This window comes from Labrus mixtus, chromosome 15, assembly GCF_963584025.1.
Source record: "Labrus mixtus chromosome 15, fLabMix1.1, whole genome shotgun sequence".
Taxonomy (NCBI): Eukaryota; Metazoa; Chordata; class Actinopteri; order Labriformes; family Labridae; genus Labrus; species Labrus mixtus.
This window is the reverse complement of record NC_083626.1, coordinates 6,172,441-6,196,846: the sequence shown is the minus strand read 5'-3', so window position 1 is coordinate 6,196,846 and position 24,406 is coordinate 6,172,441. Positions and strand designations below refer to the sequence as shown.

The window sequence follows — 24,406 nt, the reverse complement described above, 5'->3', positions numbered from 1 at the left end:
GACATAAAATGTAAGTATTTATTTCAATGGTTAATCATTTACAGTAGTGTGCACAGATCCAGTAAACATCCAGTGTAAAACAGGTTTTATATTTATTGCCGTATTAGAAAAGAATCAACTAAAAAGTTAAAGACTGTGATAATAATCGTCCGATCTTTGTTCATATAAATTACAGAAACCATTCTCTACTCTTTATACACGAGGCCATCTACAGTAAAGATCATTTACACGAGAATCTCCTTAAAGAACAACCAGCTAGAGGAGTATAAATATACACGCTGCGACAGCAACCAATTACAACTAACAACACAGAAAGAGAAATCAGAAGAGTGTGAAACTCCTCACGTTTACGTCTGAATGGGGATTATAGTGGTTCATTAAAGACCGGTCTCTGCTCAGTCACACTGAGCTTTGAGTTGTTTGAGAATGTTTTACACTTAATCAGGGAATAATGTGGATGATGTAGGTCTTTATATCATTTAGTGCTATCATCTCATAATGTCCAGCTCTGGGGCTTGTCAATTTTAAATGTTAGTAAATGTGGAGCTAAACTTGCACACATACCTCACAGACGGTCAAAGCAGAGATGTCCAAAGGTGAATTTGTCAAATCTATTTTCTGTTCTTTTGGAGGGACATGGTTGACATACAGACTTTGTTATATTGTCAACAGATGTTGAGTCAAAATGTCATATATGAAAAATTTGATTCTGCAGAACTTATAGTGCTGTTGGTCTTTTAACAGATATGTAACGTCCAGTAACTTTGGGGATTGATTAAAGCAGGCTTTCCCAACCTTGGAGTCCTGACCCCAAATGGGGTCACACGGAATTCAAATTGGGTCCCCTGAAATGTCTAATTATTGATCAAAATAAAATATAGGATCATTCTGCCTACTTTAAAAACATGCAGTATCTCTGTCTGTCTCTCATGACCCATGCGTCATGCGTCCAGCATTCATTTCCAGCCTTGTAATACGAGCTCACCTCGCTGTACACATCGTACAGTGAGCAAATAAAATCCCTTTTTGCACAATTCTCAACCCGGCCTTTCTGCCCTGACTGCAAAAAAATACCTGAAAAAGCCTTAATGTGATCTTAAATGAACGTTTACTTGCAAACCAGTAGAAAATAAACTATCACATGATTGAAATTTGAATCATTTGAGCAGAAAGCTGGATGGGGTTTGGATGTCTGGATCCACAGAGTTTGGTGAAGTGGGGTCACAAGCTAAAAAAGGTTTGGAACCACTGGATATTTTCCCATTGTCCAAATACTTATCCTCCCCTCTCTACACTGTCTTTGGTACTCAACCCTTAGCCCACTTCATTCATGGCACAATATTAAAAAAATCGCTCACAAATTGGTTGTTAAATTGCGACTTAGACCCCATCACATCTTGGTTGTAGTTGAAGCAAACATTACTCAAACGTATGTAAACAGTGCATTTGTTGAGGACCATTTCTTCAGTTGGAGATGAATACAAACTTGCTATAAAAGTTAATTTTGGCACTGTTGGTGAGATTAAATCAAAACAAAGTCCTTGCAGTAATATGGCAGAGGGGAAAACACAAGGTTTTAGCTTCATGGCTAATGAAGTGTAAGTTCATTGTTATTTTGAGTCTGGCGAGCCCAGATAGTTAGCCTAATCTCAAATGGGATTGATTTGCCGTCTTGTACAGAAACTACATCATCTGTCCTTCATGTATCAAGAGAATGTGATATTTATAAATTTGGAAAGAAAATATTCCGCAGTTTCCTCGTCACGCTAATCAGCCGGGTTCAAACAGTCCAGATTGAAACAAGTAAGTGAACAGTATCTTTTAGAGGATACTGTATGGACTGAAACCCACAAAAAAGCACATCCACTTGTTAAATTAGTGGCATATAGACATTTTTTTCTCCCTTTTGTTACCTGAAATTGTTCTCTCTCTCATTGTTAAAAAAAACAGGAAGGACAACAGGCCTTTGATGTAGCTCAGCAGCAGGATCTGCCTGCAGCTTCTTCCTGATGTTGAGATACGACATGAATGAATCTGCTGTGTGCAGTTCGACAGTCCTGCTGGCATGAAGCACTGCAGAGGAAAATAAAGTGGCACACTTTGAGTTAGCGTTACTGTACTGCTCCTCTGGCATGAACTGTGGAGTTTACAAATTTACCTTTGGACAAACGATGTGCTGGTAGACGTGTGTATAACCCACTGACCACTGAAAACATGGTCATGATAATGACATGCATTCACAGAAAGAACACATGAAGTTATTGCTCCTTTATCTATTATATTAGCTTTGTTTTAATTTCCATTAGGATCAAAAATCTTTTCTATCTACAATAGGTATGTGGAAAAAGTGGCAGCTGCACAAAATCTTCTGAAAGGTTGGACATTTTGTTTGGCAGAAGTGTGAGAAATGTCCCAATGTGAGCGTTTGTCAGCAGAATCTTATCACATAAGAGTCTTTCACACTGAAAATAAAAAGAAGCATTCAAAGCTTTACAGCTAGCATGCTTAAAGAAAATGCTGCTACACAGTTTAGCGTCCATGCTCGAACCAAAACGCCGGCTTCTTTTAGCAGCTGCATACTAAACATACAGTAGGTCCCCCGTCCATCTAAAATAATAAAACCATCCAGAAGCTTAAAAACAGCGACTTAGTAACAGAAATGCACCTTTGACGTACAAAAAGTGGCAGTAAAAATGGTCACACTTCTCCCACCAGTTTCCGTGTGACACATTTTATGCGTATATTTTCTCTGAGGTTGCGGAGGCGCGCGCTGCGACTCGTGATTTCCTCCACGTAGGTTTTGGGGAACCAGCCCCGCTCCCCGTCAGACAGCCTGATGCCTTCTACCCAGCCTGGTCAGAGAAAACAGACACCAATCATCAGCTTTTTAAATCCTCACGTCACATACATTTAGGAGCAGGTTTAAGATGGAATGCGGTTAATCTTGTAAAGAAGGCTCTATCCAAACTCTCACCGTCACTTGTAATGGTCTTAGCATGAAGAATGTCTGCCTTCTCCAGCGTTAACTCATCATGCTCTTGGGCCTGGTAGCTCTTGATGCACTGAACCTGAGAGATATCTACAAAGAAAGAAGAAAAAAGATGAATGAGAGGACCAAAAGGTTTGCACTTTTTAAAGATTTATGTTGCACCTAAAGCTCTCTGCTGACCATCATTCTCGCTGGCCTGCTCGATGTCTTGCAGGGGATTAGATGGAAACATGGCTGTGATCCATCTCTGCTTGCCGCTCCTGGATACACACACAAAAATAAATCAGTCAAACTATGAAGATTGGACTGAAGAGGGCAGATTGTGTTCTCTGCATTGTGTAGCTGCTCACTCAGTGTGTGACTTGAGCAGGATCTGGTGTTTGAGCTGCTGGCCTTCACACAGCTGCAAATGGAAGATGAAGCCTGAGATTCCCTGCAGCTTCTGACTGAGATCCTTCACTTTCAACTCTCCGATCTTGGCGTGCACAAACACCATGAACTTCCATGTGCTGCAAAGAAAGATGTTATTTTATTTCCGATTAGTAGGCGAGCCAATAACAATCCATTTGTTTTTACATTGAAAATCAGATGGTAAAACCTTTTTGTGTATACTTTTTTATCAGGTTTTTGCAATCAGAGCCTTAACATGGCAGCTGGAAAGCAATAAGGTAGAAAAATGAGATAATTCTGTTGAAAGTGGGTGCAATCATTAAAGTCACTGTCAATGCCATGGGGTGAGGGTTGTGGTATATTTATGTCTGCAGGTGGAATTTTGAATAGATTTTTTGGAATTACCACTAAAATTGTTCAAACCCAATAAAAATATTCAAAGGAAAAGTTCTCTCTTTAACGAATCGCTGGTGTTGAACCAATGATCTAAAGCAGTAGTTCTCAACTGGTGGTTCAGGACCCAGAAATAATTCCTGTTGCCCTTTTAAACCTGAACTTATGGCCTGTGAGTGTTGTATTACGACACACTTGAAAAAGTGAGCCTATACTTTAGCTCGATTAAATAAATGAATACATCATGATTCTGTGTAATGTTGAGGTCATTGGTCTGTTTAGTAGAAAACTGCAGATCACTCACTCCTTCCTCCGTGACAGCAGGAGACAGTCATTGAACAGGTGGAGGTACACAGGTTTGGTGGGTAACTTCAGCTTTGATCCAGAAATGCTCATCATCTGAGTGTCCACCTCCAGGAGCTCACCGTGTTTCACCAGCCAGCGGGACTGAGAGATCAGAGGAAAGATCTGCAAAGAGAGGGAGAAGATGACGGTTAAAAAGATTTAAAAAAAAACAAACAATAAATTAACAATCAGGACAAAAAAAAATGTTCAGTCACCTTTCCCTCAAAATTAATTTTCTTATTGAGGTGAATGAGCTCCTCCATCCTCTTCATGGACTGCACACTGGAGTTACATTCTTTGATGAGCTACGGAGACACACAACAACACAGTTATTACTGTTGTGCCTCAGCAGCCATAATACTGCTGCTCCTCCAACGTGCTATTAAGGACCATAAACACCACCTTTTTCAGCTCATTGAAAGCTTTAGTGGCAGTGTCCTCATCTCGGGAGCCGGGAGTTGTCCTCTTTAAGATATTCTGAAAAATGAAGATGTTTTTGAAGACATGCCAAAGAGAAATCAATACTCTTACTTGTTAAGGAAAAATACTGCTGCGGCAAACTCCTGAGCCTGCTCCAAATATGAACTCATGTACAGTTCTGTGTAATTTGGCTACAAGTGCGAACATGAATTCTGCAGCGAATGTTTAATCACGTACCTCTACCAGCATTTTAAGCCGTGTGATCCTCTGAAACGGGAGGATTAGAAAAGAGGTCAGAGGAAGTCTTTGGCAGACGGGGTCCTCCTCCAAACGAGCCAGGATGCCGGGGAAACGAGGGTTCTCGTGTCTGTGGGGAAATGAACAGAAAAAAACTTGCATGACTTTGAGTAAGTTTAAATCCCAGCATGCTTTTCACTCAAGAAAAAATTTTCATCTACTCTGGATGAGCCATCAACAAGTTAAGTCATGTAAGTGTAAAATAAGACCTGAACACCATGAGAGGAAATCCTGGACACCCAGAGAGAAACAGTTGGACTCTGTGCTCTACAGCTTTCTATGATTATAGATTAGAAGTAGCTCTATACAGTACTGTATATGTATAGAAATGTTCAAGTTGATTTGACTCACAGTAAACGCTGATATGTCTGCTCCTGATAAGCCTGGTTGGTTACATAAGGTAAATAAACTCTTCGCAGAGCCGGGCAGTGATCCAGGACGATGTCGCACACATCAAAACGCAGAATGTCTTCTTCCAGCCGTCGCTCCAGGTCCTGAAGAAACCTACTGACAGCGAAAAAGAAATACCATTAGAGAAAAAAAAAGGTTGGTGAGGTGTTAGAGAGAAAGACTTGAGGGTAACAACATAAAGTGTATCACTTCACCTCTCACTGACATCTTTGACTTCAGGCAGCTTGGAGAAGAGCCACTGCTTATGCTGAGCTCCGAGACACTCTGTGAGCTCCTGCGACAACATGAAGTGGTCCACAGCGATGGTCAGACTGCGGATGTACGAGGCCTCCGACGTCACCAGCTCAAACTTTGCCTGAGTTATGGAAGACACAGTGAGACAGGAATCCGCAGTGCATGATCTATTTAATTTGCACATGATCATTTCAAGTATAGAATATTGCAATGGATTATATAATTTTTTGGAGACATTTTTGTTAACTTAGTTGCGTGGTTGTACAAAGAGCCATGCAAAAACAACAACAGCATGACAGGCAGTAGACCGTACTATACCAACTCATTCTACAAAAGTCCCAAAATCCACAAAGGTGACTCTGACGGAAGCAAAGAAGGGGGATTTAAACTAAAAGAAGTGTGAGGAAGAACCGCAGAATGGCGAAACACAGCCTAATTCAGTGCAAAAAACTGCAGTTCCTTGACTGTCCACTTGAGGCTGGTTGCTAAAGCTCCAGTTGTTCTATTAAAACCCAAATTACAATTTTTACAGCTAAAATAAACATGTTTACAGGCTGGTTCAGGAAGCGTGTTTGGTCTGAAACTCTTTCATTTTACAAACTCTATGGGGTGTGATTTTTTTAATAAATCATCCATTGTGTCTGTTCTGAGTGACAGTGTTTGCCAAAGGATCACCTCAACTTCACGTCTTTGACTGTTGCTAAAATGACCAATAATCGGGTTGAGACACAATCCTAATATGGAGATTGCCATCGTTTGGGTTCAAAACTTTCCGTCAGACATCTACATCACTGAGACTACGTCCATGTTTTACTCTGACTATGGGATTATCAGACAACAGTGATGTGTTATGGCATCATCGAGAGACCAAGCATGACAATAACACTCGGCTGATGCAGGAAACTTGCCTGTGTAAATAAAAAAATCTCATCCATCTCATTCACCTCCTGCAACTTTCTTTCCTCATTGCTGAAGTTGTCGAGCTGTCCGCTGGATCGAACGTCTGGGATGTCTTGCCACAGTGCAAAGGCAGAGCCTCGTGATGAGCGAAAAGAGCTGGATGGAGACAGATTAGAAGGAGATGGGGTCCCGTCTGACCCCTCGTCCCTGAGCCCCTCCTCCTCTGTCCCCGGCTCTTTCCCCTGCTGTCTCTGGATCTCTCTGTTGATGGCAACATCACTGTATTCCTGGTACAGAATGGCTGAAGGACATATTGAAAGAGACAACAATGTTACAATGAAGTCTTAGTTTAAGTATTAAGGTGCAATAGTTACAGAGTTTTCCACTTACAGCTTGGCAAAAACCTTGATAAGCGATTTGAATTAGCAACAGTTGGAAGTGTGCCCGAGTCCTCCTCTATGGATTTCTTTCTCATTCTGTGAAGTAAACATGATTTCACGTGAGTGCTGCAAATCTTTATTAACTTTCAGATTTTGTGTTGAAATATTTTAGAAGTGTATTTACCCGAGTTTTGTGCTCCACCGATGTAAAGGCATGCCATTATCACTGCTGGGTGGCAGAGAAGGTGCAGGTCCTACAGGACTTTGGGGGGCGCTATCAGTAGAACCTCCTGAGCAGCGGTGCTTGGTGTTGGACTTACCTAAAGAGAGCAGAAGGAGCAGGTATGACATCCAGCAAGAGACAGTGCTTTGTGTTACTCTTTGATTACAGGCTGACAGTTATCACTCCTTGAAACTTCAGATTCTTTTTGGATAGATATATGACTCTGAATAATTAATGTAATCAAGTGCCTCCTCAATGTGTTGGCAGTTAAGCTAATAGTTCTGTCTGAGGTGTTTGAATGAGCTGGAGACACTGTGTCATCCATGTTTAGAGATGGGATGTCCCCCCTAGTTGCAGCCAACCAATGGGGCTGGTGAATGGTACTTGGGCTTCAGAGGACTAAGCAGAGGGGTGCATCCTCATGGTAAGACACAGAGTGAATATTTAAAGGAGAACATCTCCAACCAAAAACAATCATGTTGAAGTGTGGTGCACAACTTGTCACTTCACGCCTCCCTAATGCACTTCTGTCCCTTTTGATTGGATGTTGACATTGAATGCTGCAGTGCATACAGGCAAAAGATACTTAAGAGATTTGATTGGAGGGGCCAAAGCATTTGGACCTGTGAGCATTTATCAGATTGGAATTACAATCCAAACTACATCCTTACAGGTTTTAGATCCAATTTGCAAAATTTTTAATTTCTGTCTGTTTATTATGAAACAATCTATGTTCAACCCAGTATAAAAAAATGGAGTTGGACTGGCTGAACGAGGCCTTATATAAGGCTATATAAAGAATAGTTTAAATCCCAGTAAAAGAGTTAAAGGGATGGCTAACCCATTAGCACTTTTTCCCAATCTGCATACTCAGTATGTGGTATGTGACACTGTTGTGTAAATGGTTTTTATACCTTTTTTAAGTCTGTTGTTACACACTTTGTACATTTTTTGGGCGACATTTCATTTTTATTGTACCAGGATGTTGTTTTTTCTACTCACAGTCCAGGTTGGGGCTGAAGTTGTTGGAGCTCTGTCTGTCCCGGGAGGCTACCCGAGCAGAGAGCGACTTCCCCAGCTTTAAGGTGAAGGAGTTCTTCCTTTGAGACAGCTGCAGTCTGGATATGAGTTCTGAAGCTGAGAAGCGCCGCCGTTCCTGATCGCCGAAGCGACTGCGTGTCATAAAGCTCCCCCCTGTGGCGCTAAATGTCTCTACAGTCCTGCTGTCTTCCCCTAGACATGGAAGTGAGTCCTCTATAATCTGCAGTGGTTCTTCAGGGAGGTTAAAAATGTCATCATGACTGAGGTTTGAAAGATCAGTGACACCGTCTGTGGAGGATGCACTTGACATGGCCTCCAGTGAAGATAGTCCACTGAGGTCCTCCTCCAGGAAAGATGCAAAGGGTCCTGGGAAGATGAAGTCCGGATCCAAGATTGGGCTGCTGAGAGAGTCATCGCTCAGGCTGTCTGGAGAATAAACCTGCATCTTTCGTCCTGGAAACAAAAAGACTCATTAGATAACAGTTACAGATTTTCATTGTTCATTTGTAATGTCGACTACATTCATAGAGAAAGAAGCTTCACTCTCACGGATAGACTTCTCTTTCAGTGAACCCTGGGACGTCCTCCTCTGTGGCTGGCAGGAGTCCGGGCCCTGAAAACCTGGACCTTCAGGTGAGGATGGGGAGCAAGGTGCCTGAGATTCCCAGGAGTCTCTGTTTGTGTATAAAGAGGACAGAGGGAGCGACAGAGGGAGGCTAAGAGCTGAGTGGAGGGGTCGACATATTGTTGTGACACAGCGTGGCTTTTCAGTTTGCTCCTTCAAAGAAGTCCTGATACCATTATGGCATTTAAGATCGCTGTCTCCCACAGGTGTGTCAGAGTTCAAAGTCGTTTCATGCTCATTGCGTGTCCTATGGCAGCTCCTCTGCATGTCGTTCAGTTCATTTAGTGTGTGTTTTAATCCATTCAGGGGCTGTGATTGTGTTGTGCATTGTGAGTCTGGAATAACAGTTTGCCTCGGGGAGCCGAGTCCGTTTATTTTAGGCGTCACTGTTGGTTGTATCTCAATAAAAGCCAGCGTCTCCTGCTGGCACACGGCAACATGCTTGTGGTGGCAGGGATGGAGGAGAGGCCTGTCCTCCTGGGCCTCGCTCAGAGCCTGGGACTCTCCTGAGGCAGGGATCCACATGCTGGGGCTCTCTCCTCGGAAGTGAAATGTGTGACGGTGGGGTTGGAAATCAGGAAAAGGTGAGAATCCATAACCAGGGAGCATGGCTGAATGAACACATGGGAGCTGCAAAAGAAGAGAGAGGGAACATATGAATGTGTTTGAATCCACCCCAAAATAACTTTTGTTTTTTTCAAGCACACATTTCTTGAATGAGGAGTTCCAACGTCATTCACTTTTGTTTAATTTGAATGCAAACTAGAAAACCAACGACACAAGAGATTTTCAATTGAATGTATTTTGAACTCTTTTCCCTGCATACAGTCAATTATGACCAAATAGAAATGACTTAATAGTGTTTTTTATTCATGAGGGCTCACATGAACAACCTGGTGAGAAGAATAAGGACAGCATCAAACAAGAATTGGTTTTTTTTGTACCAGCGTGGAACATGTTTGATACTGTTGCAAAAATGGACATTTTAACATGGGACCTAATGGGGGGATTCCTTGTCTTTTGCAAGTGGACACCCTAGGAACTGCAGATTTTTGCACTCCCACAATTTCTTCAATTTTCAACACCGCTGCTTGGTTGGAATCACTGTACCTTCAGTTATAGTGTGGATGTCTGCATAAATGCATGCAACAGAAAACAGAGGAAGGAGAGAAAACTAATTGTGCCTTGTAAAAAAAGTGGTATTAGTCAGAAACCAAAACAGCAACAGGCCACTTATCCATCTACCAAATAAGTCAACAGCTGACTGAACACAACTCTCTGTCAGCTGCTCGGCTCAGTGTCACCAGGAGATTCCACAGACTCGACCAAGTGTTACATCGACTGTTCAATTATAATGAACGGTAAGCAGTGCTGTGTACATTTCACAAGTGTTCAGTATGTGAATGTTTAGTTGATGGAGCTGGTGGAAAAATTGCTCCCAAAATGGCTCATGTTTGGATTCATGCAGGATGGACAACACACACATACTGTATCTACACATTGAGTAGATTCTCCTGGAGATAGCGAGATGGATCCTAGAACCATTGACGCTTGCAGGATGCTTCCCAGTCAGATCCCAGACACACACACGTGCCTGCATGGTCACACACACACACACACACACTCAAACGTGCGCTTAAGTCTAGGTAAGTGTGTCTCCTGAGCCGTGTCTTCCTGCTTTAATTAAAGACCACTCTGCACGCAGCATTCAGCCCCTGTACTTAACATCTCTACACACACACACACACACTAATAGCAACACACCAGTTCCAGACAGGATACCACATGAGTCAGACAGACAGAGGAAGAGACATCCTCAGCACTCTCACCTTTCACCTGAGATCTAAACTCATCCATCACTCGGGTTCTTCCTGTCAGCTCAAGTTAGCGAGTCGTCTTTCCTGATTGAATATTTACTGTGAGAGTGATCAAACCAACCAGGTGATCATGAAGTTAGCCTCCCTCACAAAACACACACACACACTTGTGGAGCTTGAACTCAAACATGCAAGAGGAAAGGTAAAACAAATACAGTCCATGAAGTATGTGCAGATGTAAGAAGAGAAACAATAGACGGTATATTCTTCACATTGTAGTCGCCCAGCTCACATTTTTGTTCACATCATATTATAAAGCTGCTATAAACTGTCTATCTTTACAAAAAACAAAAGGATGCACATTCATATGAATAAGTGGAAGATTAATATTTTTATTTTTTAACCAAAACTAGACTGAAAATGAATTTTGATTCTGTATGACGTCATTTGAAGCGTTCATCAATCTGCCTTTTTTCCTGCTTCATACTCTGAAAACACATTCAACTGCACGGTGTGTAATTAATAGCACAGAGCAGGTCACATCCTGTGAATGTTAATTATTAACCTTTTTATTTATTTTATCCATTTGTTGACATAAAACATCCAGTTACACACATAATCTTTGTTATGGATAACTCATTGTAATAATGAAAGATAAATCTTTATGACATATTTATATTCTACCAGACAGACAAATAAAGCATCAAATTAAACTTCCATGAGAACCTCTTAAGGGCCTTGAAGCATCGATTCATGCTTTTTAAAGTATGATTTGTTTATAATGATGTTTGTTGCCTGGAGGATAAGAGGCTGAGAATCATCGTTCACCTTCTTTTTATGGAGCACACATGTGCTGTACCTTTGTGAATATGAGGCTGTTGAAAAGCCACACCTGTTCTCGTGGCAACGGGAGACGACTGAGTCAATCCTATCTCTCCCTGTTTCTGTCTTGCACTCACACACACGTTGCATGTACGCACACACACGCACACACACACACACACACACACACACACACACACACACACACACACACACACACACACAGAGCAGAGCAGTGCAGGCACAAATGGTTACCTGTTCTCTGCTGCAAACAAAGCAGCCTTTATGAGTGTGGCTGGGCCGAGCTGCCCTGAGCACAGGACACCTGAGAGGGTGTGGGAACTGTTTACACTGATCAGCTCGTATAGTGCAGCCACTGAGCCATATAAACACGCTCAGAGCATTGCTGCATAAAAACACAAGCTCTACCGGTGTCTGCATGTGATTACCGTCTGGTTACAGTGTAATCCTCCTGCAGAAGTGCAGCATTAACTCACCTTAATGCACCTCTATGTGCACTCTGTCATGTGAGATTAGAGGTGAATTATTCCCTTTTTAACATTGTGTTATCTAGACTAACTATATGTCACGATCATCTTTAAAGATAACCCCAATGACTGAGTGTTCACATAATCCCCCAACCGACAGCCAAGTGTCTCATAAATCAACACTCTCTCTCTGTGGAAAATTAGCTATCTGCTATTTCATCAAGAAACCTCAAAGGTCCCAAAAACTGACGATAAGCCTGACCGCTGCATTCATCAAAACATGAAAGCATCCGATTACATGCACTGCACATTCCTCAAGCTGATAAAATTATACAACTCTATTAAAATTTCAATTCCAAAGACGTGTAATTTCCCTTGTCATAGCAGGGTGTTATTTGTGACTGTTATGGGCTTTGCTGCCAGTCCCCCCTCCCCCCCCCCTGTAATTTCACCAGGCTGCTCCAAGACGCCATGTCTGCACACAGCACTTAATGAACAGCACTGTGGCATGCCTTCAATGCCAGCAGCCATTTTTTTTTTACTGTGACATTTTTCATCTTGAATGTCTCAGAATAATCTTTTAATGGGTTGTATCACATAAATATGGATGATTCTGCGTCTTCCAGAGCCAAACATTGTGTAATCACATAATTAAAGTGTGTTTGATGTGTGCCAGGGGGGGAGATGAGGGTGTTAAAAACAAACGGATCCACTGTTTCAGCTGTTTGTGGTGAAGAAATACTTCTCTACCAAACATACCTTTCTACTCATTCAGAGCTTTCAGGTGTCAGCAGGTAAAAGGCAATGTTTTAATTCATCATGAAGCAAATGTATAATATATAATATTATAAGATATAAAAGCTGAAGAGTAATGAGAGCCATGTTTTGATTGGTTCTCTCAATGCTTTACTTTCACTGAGAAAGTTCTGTCTTCTACTGTATGTAGAAAGGAGGCTTGATACAAGCTAACAGAAATAGCTCACAGTGCAACATCTGGAGTAACTGTGGAAATTCTACTAGGGTATAAAAAAATGTAGAAGCTGGGAAAAGAGCAAGAAACCGTGTTTAATGGTGTTTTACTCGACTTTAATCACAGTCAGGTCTCCAGCTCATATTTGGGTTCTTACGGTCATTGTTTGTTTTTGTAGCTTTATGCATTGGAGAAAAGTTCAGGTGCAAAGTTGCTGACAATAATCATCTTACTTTGAAACCATAGGGGGTGAAAAGATGAAAAGTAGCGTGTTTCATATTCAATGTTGTAAATACAACCATGTCATACACCGTCTAAAAGAATCAAAAGACTACACGTCTGATTCTCAGCTATCTGAGAAGCCAGAGAGCAGCAGTTCACTTTGCTTGTCTCAGTATAGTTCAGAAAAGATGTTCAGGTTTTTTCTTGAGTCAGACATTTTAAGCTTCATCTTTAGAAATACCTCAAATTCTTCAACTAGAAAAATAATCTAAACTGTTGCCTTATAAGAACATGATCAACTTTACAGTTGATTTTCCTCCACAGTAGAATCAGAGCACACGTCTCAAAGGCCTCTGCTCAGTGTCTCCATAAGGTTGATACAGGCTACCATGCATCTGTGAGTTCATAACAAACTGTAAAGCTCTGATTGTGAGTGGTACTCTCAGGTGCGTGCGTGCTCTGACAACACTTCCTCATACACGGGTACACCTTTATATATAAGGCAATGCTTGGTCTGCTTCCTCACTATCTATGTGTTGTTATCATACAGAAAAGTCAGCGCAGTATTCTTTACGTTCTCAGAACCTCTTTATGTCCTCTGTTCCAAACGCTCAGACAGAAATTGTGAAAAGGACTTTTAGGTATTCTGCACCCTGAGCCTGGAATCTGTTGATGAGTGACTTGAAACTCAAGGAGCTGGTGTCTTTAACACACTGCACATTGAGTCTATGCTTGTCATATGAAACGTGCTATATGAATAAACTTGACTTAAATGAAAGACTTGGTAGCAGATTCTCTAGGATGTCGATGCTTTCAGTTTGACTTCTTGAACTGCTCACTCCAGATTTGACTCATAGTTCATTCTCTTTTAATGCTAAATTTGAGTGTTTTGTAAATTGTACTTTGTCTCTCTTTGTGTCTCTGTCTGTAACTTTGGGTTTGTGCTGTTGACTGCCTCGTCCAGGTCTCCCTTGGAAACGAAGTTCTTAATCTCAATGGGACAGATGTGGTTAAATTCAAATAAAAAGGCAGGGGCTTGCTATGAAGATACATTTTTTATGTTTTAAATTAAATTCTATGAAAAATAATTTAAGCAAACAATTAATCATTTCAGCTGTTCGATGGCGGCTAATGTGTATTTTTACTCATTTCGATTAACACTTTTCTGCTGCAAGAGCACCACATGCAGTTCAACATGCAGCTGAAAATAGTCCCTGTATAATATGTTTTATTAACTCCTGTAGTCGTTAAATTAACACACATGTCCAGCTCTTTCATTAAATAATACTTTGGCCCTGTTAACACACGTACGAGATCTAACTTGGACAACTTTCTAAAAGGTTTTTGTCCTCAGTTGGCATCAGGGGGATCCGAGCTCAGGGCTATACACGCAGAACTGAAGTAAAAAAAAGTCCTGACAGATAGAGACGTGCATGATGTACACACAAAAGGTCAACATGCTTCAGTGTTTCTTTATGAAAAAACATGAATACATGAGTTTTCCACTTCAGCACAGCAGTAATGTTGTTGCTGTTTTAGTATTAGTGCATTAATTAATACAAGTTTCAAATGTCACTAGAGGTAAAAACAGGACTCTGTAGGCTTTGCATTATTGAGGCAGTAATAAATGATCACATATGGAAATCACTGTAAACCACTTGAGGGATTTCTCTGCAGTATTAAGGAAAATAACAAACTTTTAATCAAACTCTGCTCCTTGTTTGTGCAATCCCGCCGTCTGTCCCCTCCCCCCACTCAGGGCACTGCCCCGAGCTTCAGTCCGCTGTGTTTGGTCAGACAGACTGGAGTGTCCTAACAGTGTGGTGTGAGCAGCTCATGTGTGTTTGTGACATGGCAGTTTAACTTGGTCACATCAGACCACTAATTGCCAAGCAGTAGACTAAAGAGGCCGGCATTGTCTGCCGAGACAAGACATGACATCAGTCAGCGTCACTTTTTAAGAGCAGCACACTCCTGTGTCTCTACTTTAGGTAAAAACTGTTTTTATAACATCTTCCATCAGCGCTGAGGTCGTCATGACGACACTCTGATAACATGCCAAAGATAAAAAGCACCAATTATTGTCAACACTGAAAGTATCATTTAAAAGGTTAGACAGTGTTATAAGGGAGCCCATCCATGTGATTAGTTTACTAGATATTTAATGGATATTTCTTATAGACTAAATGAACTCAACCTCATGCTAACATCGGTCACTACTGGTTGGGTACTAGACTGTTGATTTAGCCAGAGACACACATTAAAGTGAAATCGCCAAAGGTGTTAATTTCTGTTATTTCCCAGCAATAACTTTAGTGTTTACAAATATAAACGGTTAATCACAATGGTCTCATTTATCAGAAATGGCTTCTCTTTATCTAATGTACGATAAAGCTAGCATCTTTAATAAACTAACTCTAATCCTCAGTGTTATTTCAGAGCCTGAAATAGTTTAAGGACAGTCTGCAGCCCTTAAGCATTCCCAACATATACAATTAAACTAAACTCATTGAATATAAAATCCTTGATCCTTTTTGACTTTGACGCTAACACTCATTTAAAAATAAAGCGGTAACTTGCCGTTAGATTAGCCTCGCTAACTCCTGAATCCATGCTGTATTTAAACCCTGCTCCATTCTTTCTTAATACCCTGGACTACCACACAATGAGACACAAAAAAATGTCTTAGTGCTTCGTCCCTGCTTGCTCTGTGTTTTGTAATTGCATGTATCTGTTGCTGGAAATCACCTGAAAGTTACTGTAAACAAACTGTGCTTCGTTCTATTCTCTCGTGTTTATACCTGATGGAGCAGAGTGTGCAGCTGAAGTTGTGGTGGGCTGTTGCTGTTGAGCCAAAGAAGCTAGAGAAGTCCAAACTCAACTCTTCATCGTGTCCTTTGAAGGTTTATGATTGGCTGGTTTTTTCCATCCAAATCTTTTTATCAAAGTACGTGTTGACATAAAAACAAAGAGGGCAACTTAGAACTTGTTAAAAATCCAGACATTATGTAATAAGTTCTAATGCTTGTTTGAGGTGGTAGAAAATGTAATATGTTCACCTAAAATTCCTGGATTGGAAGCCAGGCTGTATCTCCTTGGTATTTTAATGGACTTCATCTAAATAAACATAAACTACGGAGCGAGACTCAGATTCCAATCAGAGAAAACAAACCAGATGTCAGGATGAAGGGCTGAGCTTTTGGAAAGATCAGACATCTGAATGCTGTGAGAATGGTTGAGTGAATTGAGGTCAGGGAGTTTCTTGGTATTCATTCCTCTTCCAGCCTCCACCCACTGAGACAGGTGAGCACCCCAGAGGCTACAGGAGGCCGTCGTGGAGGGGTGGGGGGGTGGGGGGGAGGAGTTACCCAAATGTTTACACATGGTGTGGGTCCTCTTAATCCTCCTCTGCAGCCTCTGGCATCTTCCCCACGTCCTCCGGAGACACTATGAAGATGCATACTGACAACCTGGCTTATAACCACACAAAGCTTTGACACACACAAGGCACACCTGAATGTGTGTGCGTGTGTAAGATGCTATCTGGTCTTTGATTGAAAGCGACAAGACGCGGAGAAGCCTTCCCTGACCTCGTCTCACCCGGTGGGATCCCCGCTGACAGAGAGAGACAAACAGCAATCTCTCATTTAAAAGCCGGAAAAAATGGCGACCATCTCACACGTACACGCTAAGACTTTTGGACCTTTAACCTCCCCCTCCCCCCTCTTTTTCTCTACCCTCATAACAACAGACAGGAGACATACGGCCAGGAGAGTAAAAGACAAAGGAGCTATTGACAAACTTATGGAAATAACCCACTCTAATTATGGTGCTTTGTCATAAGTCGCGCAAGCTACCAAGTCAATGGCGGGCCGGGGATCCAACACGCAGTAAATCCTGAAAATCTCATAATTAGTACCTCCTGACTGACAATAGTTATCTCTGTGAGCAGACAATCTAAGAAAAGGAGCGCTGATTTAGGATGTTTTGGCAGGTAACATGGTCATAAGAACGTTCGAGTAAAACTTTAGTACATCGAAGAAAAAAGATATTTCCTCATCAGAAAGTTTGAAAAAATAACTCAGAAAGTGTCCAATTTCAATGACATTAACATGATTTCCACAATGACACATATTAGAATATGGAGTAAAAGTGATGACTCGATATGTGACATGTCAAAGCGTCATTCTAAAGCTGAAGGTTATTTTCACTTTCTGTCAAACTGTGATTAAAAAAAAAAGGATTTCCAGTAAGCAGATGAGTCTAAAAAATGTAATAAAGTTCAAACTCTCCCTGGGATTGTCCTGCATGTCTGCTATACATGGCCCTCATTAAAAAAAAGACATTTCATTGAGTGTTACACAAAACACAAAGAAGTCAAGTCTCAAAACTGTGCAGATACATTTAAAGCATTCAAAAGGAAATAGTCGCATATTCACCAAAACTCCGATGTCTTGATCTACTTAATATTGTTTCCATAAATACCTTCTTCCTCTGAGCTCGCTTGTTGTCTGAAAACGATTCAAAGCCCGACAGGGATCCCCGCTGTGGCTCGTGACTTAATCACCCCGAACACTTGTTTATTCCAGGCAAAGCCACATTGAACATCCCACTCTTGTAAATAGTCATTAGAGCACCAATTGTGTAGAACTCTGCAGCTGAAATAGTCCATTACAAATACACTTCGTGTTGCTTTTTGAGTCATGTTGGCTTTAATCTATGGTGCCAAGCTGTTCTAGAGAATGATTCATGATTTAGTAACGTATTTTAAGAGACTTTATAGCTTCAGGAGAAGTACCAAAGAAAAGTTAATAAACACACTCACTGCTGGGTCAAGTGTTGTCATGAGAAATATTGAGTAACATCACCTTTATCTTTTCAATGTGGAAGTCATTTACCAACAAATGAAAGCAATATCTGGTTATCTATTTTCCTAGTCAATCATGTGAAACCTCTAAGCAACACTGACATAATGGTTGTCATTCACGTATCTGCCGCAGTTTGCTTTAAGATTTTCTCTTTCTGGTTTGGACTTTATTGAAAAGGAGAAAGTCAGAGTTTTCTGCGCCCAAACTGTCAATCAGAGCACTTTGATTACGATCTGATCCTCCACCACTGAGCTCTGGCAGAGCTGACCTACTTTACAACAAATTGCTGATGCATCTCTGTACATTCATCTGCTGCTGTGTTTACTCGGCTCTCTTCAGCTATGTGTTTTCTAGCTCTCTGCTCCACTTCTCCCCCAGCTGAGCACCAAGCACTTCCTCCTCACCCCTCCTCCCCTCCCCACCCTTCTTCTTGTTTTTATTATCTGGACAGGTATGGACAAGCAATCCACAGAGTTGCTTGTTGTTTTGAAATCTGATCGTGGTAAAAAAAAAGTGGAACGCACATTTTAACGAGCTGACCATCCAGAAGTGATGCCACTTGAGCCAAATAAATCCCTGAATGTCAGCAGTGTGATCTGGGTCAAAGCCATGAACTGTAGAGAAAAAAACAACTTTACTTTAAAGAGTCTGAAACTTAAGCTTTAACTGGAGCTGTTTCACACCAGTGCAACACCTAGCTTGTGTTTTCTTTTTTCATAAAAGCATCACATTTTGCAAAGAAAGCAAACATTATGAAGGAACATTATCATGCATGAGTACAAATGTGAAACACACACCGCGTCTTACTGGATGGATCAAAATGTGAAAGAACCCGAGGGCTACAGTGCTAGACAGGTGTGCCGCATAGACACACATCGCCTCCGGCCTCAAGTTTTAGCCTTCATGCATGGGCCAAAATATTCCCTGACTTGCATATGAACTAATAGAGGGCAGATCCTGAGTGTTTGTCTGGCTGTTAGAGAAAGATTGCAGTCTTTTAAGGCAGCCTAACTCTAATATTACCTTGTGAATGCACACGTTGTTAACTCCGTAGGTGGTCTGATTTATTGTTGGTTTGAAGACAAGTTCATGTCCAACTTCAGAAGTGCCCAACCCCCCCCCAGATGAGACCCTCTTACACACAGACACATGCCCACATTCCCTGGATGACTCGGCAGGCTCATTCCTCTGAAATTGACCACTAAACCGAAGCAGGAGACAAACAAAGACACTCAACTATATACGCCAGAGAGAAAGGACTGTTATTATGGGCTATTAAAGGCTGCTGCTATGTAGGCCACGAGCCAAAGAAGCTAGAAAGAGTGACAGGACTTGAAAATATCAGCGCAACTCTTGTTTTAAGTGCAGGTCAGTCAATGATGCCTCATGATTTTTTTGTTTTGTTTTTGAGGAAAACAGGTCAAACAGTGCAAACAGAGGAGAGGCCGTCACGTTCAGGTTAGCAGCTGAGCGTGTGAGTTTGCACGTGAGGGTAAATACCACAAGGAGCACAGGTAACATTTGCATGCAAAGTTAGGGAGAAGGAGGGCGAGGCGTGGTATCCTGGTTCGCTTCCCCACAACACACACACACACACACACGCGTTCAGACAGCCACTGTCTGAGTGGCAGGTGATGGGGCAGGTGCGCTTCAGACAGAATTACAGTTGGGAGGGGAGGGAGGAAGTGAGGAAGGTGGAGGGGGTTAGATGGGTTATAAATCTGTGTGTGATATGAGCAGGCATGCACAGGGAAATGAAATGCAAAGTAGTGTGCTTACAGGCAGAAATTCAATCTCATCGACAAGAAATGAATATCAAATGTCTATATTCAATGTCTTCAGAATCTTTTTTACGACCTGATGAATATTCATAGTAATCCTATCAGAAGTTTGCAATCACACAGGGGATCTCCAGCCACTCATAAAGTGGAGTTAAACAGTTCAAGGTCCTGATTCATTGCCTTGTGCTGGTTACACGTCTATCCAATGTGCAGGTGATGCATTCGAGTCAGACATACCGTAGTAAATCAGATAATCCAGAAAGCACCCACAGCTATATATTTGTGCTCCAGTCAAAATACGTATCTCCAGACTTTGCAGACACACACACAGCAGCAGCAGTCAACTCACATGACAAAACAATTAGTCATCAGGACTGCAGACGGAAAAGACAGCCATCACCTCAGCCCGACCTCTCACACATGGTGTGAGATAAGAGGTTCAGAAAAAGCTTCTCATTTCGTAATGGAAATCTTATCTTTATAATATGGTGTCATGTTTCAGGCTCAGTCTGAGTCGTTGTCTTTGTTATTTCAATAGTTTTTAATCCATTGTCTTTATTGGGGCTGATTTTATTTCAGATTTGTATTTATTGACATCTAACATATAATTGTTTTACTGTCTTCATTTTAAATTCCAGTTAATTTGATCCAGTGTTGTCTATTTTGTACTTATTTTCTGTTTATTTTTTAAATCACTTTTCGGAGTTTGATTCCAAAACTAAACTCTGCCTTCATTACGTCTTTGTACATTCATATTGATGTCATAACGGTGTAATATTAGTGTCTCAGTCTATCAATTCACATTGTGTTACAACAATGTGGAAGCACAAAGTGTAGAGAAACAGCAGGAGCTCCACATACACACACATGGACTCATGTATGAATGCACACACAGCTCTGTTTTCCACTCTTGCCTGGTAACGCCTCCATTACTACCTCCCACAACAACCTCCCACAACAACCTCCCACAACAACCCTCCATTACACCTCTTGACATTCATATAGGAGAGACATATACAGGACATAAATATCACGTTTTGAACATGTAGTCTGAATAAAGCGTATTATGTATCACCTTGTGCAGCAGCTATCTATGAAACATGCTCTATAAAGGTGAGTTGAATTGTTTCATGTGTAGGAAAGGTCGTCAAAATGCTCAACACATTGATGCCACGGGTAAAATGATATAATCTCCTTTATTTCAGTAATTCAATAGTACTGAAAAGTACCAAAGATTAAAAAAATTCAGATCTTCGGTCATATTTTCAACCAAAAGCTGCATATTGGCAACATATTTGTGCAATTCAGACAGTGTGCAGTAGTTTGCCTGCATTTTTGGGTATTTAAACTCAAGAAATGACCCAGTGTTAGAGGCCTTGGACTTGTATTTATGTTGCCGTTGAATCGAAACATGTATTGATATCGTTTGTTTGTGTATCAAAGTCCTAAAATCTAGTATCATGACAGCCTTATTTGTAGGTCAGAACAATAAAAAGGATGCAGCTTTCCCGTGACAACTTTCAAAATCATAATCTGGCTGCTGAATGTCATAACTGCATCTGTTGTGTGTCTCCCTAATGAAGCAGAGTAAACAACATTAAGACCAGTCGGAGGCTCCACATGAGTAAACAACAAACAAACAGTGAGGCAATGGGGAAAGACAGCGAAACCTTATGTGTGCTTGAAGTTAGATTCACATACTGGAAGCACACACACAATCATGCATGCACTTACAGATCCATACACACTCAAAACCTGAGGCTCTTTACTCGCCTGAAGCTCCAAGCAGAGGCTGACTTTTATGCTGAAATGCCCTCATTGAAAGGGAAAAGGGAAGATTGTGCGTGTGCTGCGGCGCCAAGTTTCAGCCATGTACAGTTTTTAACAACCCCTCATCCAGCATACTCGAGACATGCACTTACCTGCCCCGCTCTGCAACAACTCATTTCTGAACTGTAACCATCACACTCAAGGCTCACCTCACTCTGCACTGCCTAGGGAACTGCTGCAAACAGTGTGGATGAAAGCAGCAACTTTTTCAAAGAGAATACATGAACAGTGAAAGCTAATGATCCCACTTGTGCGATGTCTGCAGCTACTTGAACTTATCATTTGGCTCTCTGCAAGTTTCACTTTCTAAACCAGAGCAAACCTGATGCATAAATATATTTAAATCTCTGATTAAACAGCTACTTTTGTCAGCAGACATAACAACACCCAGGCAAACAGAGTCCTGTGTTTGCCACCTGATACTTCATCACATAGCTGTGTTGTTTCCTGAATCCCATATGGAGACAATGTCTACCTTTGTCTTCAGAGCATATATGCTGTCATATAAATGCAATGCACCTGACAAGCTGCTCTACTTCCTCCCAAGTGCTCCACACAAAGCAAAGCTTGCACTCTCAAATAACACAGCTCAACTTTCTCCCCCAGAAGTAAAATCCTCCAACTTAGCAAGGCCATGACAAGAATGTGAATGTATTTCTTCTCTTGTCTGTGTGAAAGGCTTATTGTTGCAGGTGTTTTTTTTTTTAGTACTTTACCTCATCTGTGTTAGCAGCCTAGTGTGTGTGCTGGATGGTGGCCAGCAGCAGTGTGTGAATCCAGGCCATCCCAGGGTCAGTCTGAGCCACTCTGCTATCCATTGCTGCCTTGTGTTCCTCCCGGCTTCTTTCCTCCCTTCTCCTCCTTCAGCTTCTTCTTCTCTTTATTTCCAACGCAGCTCACTCATTTCACATCAGCGCTCCTCTGCCTGCGCCTTCTCCTTCTTCTTTGTGCTCTCCGCAATCCTCTGGAAAACAATAACAGGCTGAAAAACAGCCACCACCACTTGCTGCTCTCAGAGCTACTTACAATGCAGATCCCCTCTCTACGCTCCTCTGCTCTCCCTTCCCTCCCTGCTCCTTCCCCTCCCTCTCTTTCTCTCTCTCTCTCTCTTTCTTTCTGCTACTGTTGGTGAAAGCTCATTTTCTCTCACTCTCCTCCCCCTCTCTTGCCCGTCCTCTAACTCTAATAGTTTAGTGTCTCATTTCAGCACCTGCTTTGACACAGAGAGGAGGAAGTAGACAGACAAATGTGGCTGCTTGATAAGAGTGTTTACACGTTTTTGTAGTGTGTGGCATGACAGTTAGGTACACTTGTTCTGTGAAGACTTTCCTTTGTGGTTGAATCGGTTTTGTGTACATTTACACATTCTAATCTTAAAACAAGCCAAACAAATTGCATGCAAAGGTTCACATTTAGTCTTCATGCATGCAATGTTATCTGCAGAGCAAGAGTTGCTTGTGGCTGTGTGTTTGTGTGTGTGCATGCAGCTTTCACTAAACGTCAAACTGGGAGTTGGTGTCAGAAAGAAGCTGCTATGACATGCTTGAACTCCCTCATCTTTTTTCCCTGCTCGCTGCTGTATCAACTATGTTCACTAATCAAACATGAAAGGAATGGTGGTGGGTGGTGATGATGGGGGAGCGGGTTTACCTCGGGACACTGGTTTACTCAGTGGCGGTGGTCCTCTAATTGTCCCCCTTTTTTAGGGAGACTAAAGCAGGTCAGTAAGGGCTCGGGAATAATTTGTGTCTTTGCATTTTAATCACTATTCCCAGCTAGGATTTATTTGTAAGGGGATTTTCTGAACGTTGTCAACTTCAAATATGTTTGGTTCTATAAAATGTATTATGTACAATAATAAAAAATATAACTGGATAATAACCAAATCAATCAAATGAAGCAAATATAAAGAGCTAACAAATTAGCATTGAGCTAAAGATGCCGACATGTCCCTCAGAAGTTGGCGGAGGAAACAACATCAGAGTCTAAAGGAGAGTAAATATTGAGCTAGCTCTCATTAACTGTCAAGAAACATGACTCCAGATAAATGCAGATATTGCTCTGAGTCTGCTGGATGTTTTAACAGGAGACTGTTGACTTTAAAGTTAGAAAAGTTAAGTTAGAAGTTAGAAAATGAATTATATTCTTTGTCTTTACATAAGCAAAAATGTATTTGGCCTCTTTGGAAAATTAAAGTTCTGTAGACTTCAATGTTTTGCTGCTAAACGAGTTTACTGACCAGCTGTGGGTAATTTAAGTTCTAGTTTCAACTTGTTTGATTATATTTATAAACTGAAGGCTGTTTCTACCTTATCAGTAAGTTTGGGTTGATGACTAACTGTGACCAGAACTTTCTCTTCAAACTCATTGAGCATTAACTTGAACTTGTGATGAGTCAGGATGAAGTCTTGTTTCCTATGCTTTTCTATTTTTTATTTTTGCTTTGATTGTTGTGCTTTTGCATAATTTGGTAATATGGTTTTAGCTCATACAAGTACCCTGTAAGGTTTACATCAAGGGTGCTGCACAAATTAATATAATTATTTTAATTTAAAATGTATTATTTAAATTCTGCAAAGGCTGCACGGTGGTGCAGTGGTTAGCTCTGTTACCTCACAGCGAGAGGGTTCCTGGTTCAAATCCACGTTGGACAGAGCCTCTGTGTGGAGTGTGCATGTTCTCCCTGTGTATGCGTGGGTTCTCTTCGGGTACTCCGGCTTCCTCCCACTGTCCAAAGACATGCTCGTTAGGTTAACTGGTGACTCTAAATTGCCTGTAGGTGTGAATGTGGCTGGTTGTCTGTCTCTATATGTCAGCCCTGTGATTGACTGGTGAACAGCCCAGGGTGTAACCCCGCTTCTCGCCAAATGACAGCTGGGATTGGCTCCAGCCCGCCCGCGACCTGAACGGGAAAAGCGGTATAGATAATGGATGGACGGATAGGTATAGGGGATCGTTAA

General features: G+C 41.5%; 1 protein-coding gene across 6 annotated transcripts; it reads right to left on the bottom strand.

The window, feature by feature from the left end:
* Positions 1-4: 4 nt before the first annotated feature.
* On the bottom strand, positions 5-22,552 carry arhgef19 (Rho guanine nucleotide exchange factor (GEF) 19). Of its 6 annotated transcripts, none has more exons than XM_061058359.1 (16): positions 22,163-22,552; positions 8,573-9,278; positions 7,985-8,476; positions 6,944-7,079; positions 6,770-6,855; positions 6,388-6,680; positions 5,440-5,600; positions 5,186-5,341; positions 4,775-4,904; positions 4,520-4,594; positions 4,333-4,422; positions 4,077-4,240; positions 3,340-3,498; positions 3,170-3,249; positions 2,975-3,079; positions 5-2,852 (listed from the first exon to the last, which is right to left on the bottom strand). In XM_061058359.1, the coding sequence occupies exons 2-16, from the start codon at positions 9,255-9,257 to the stop codon at positions 2,698-2,700; spliced, it is 2,967 nt and encodes a 988-aa protein (XP_060914342.1). In that variant the 5' UTR covers positions 9,258-9,278; positions 22,163-22,552; the 3' UTR covers positions 5-2,697. The 6 variants fall into 6 exon arrangements, with proteins under 6 accessions (XP_060914342.1, XP_060914345.1, XP_060914346.1 ...); XM_061058362.1 differs by having other exon boundaries at positions 5,186-5,338; positions 22,163-22,551; XM_061058363.1 differs by having other exon boundaries at positions 6,424-6,680; positions 22,163-22,551.
* Between the last annotated feature and the right edge of the window lie 1,854 nt (positions 22,553-24,406).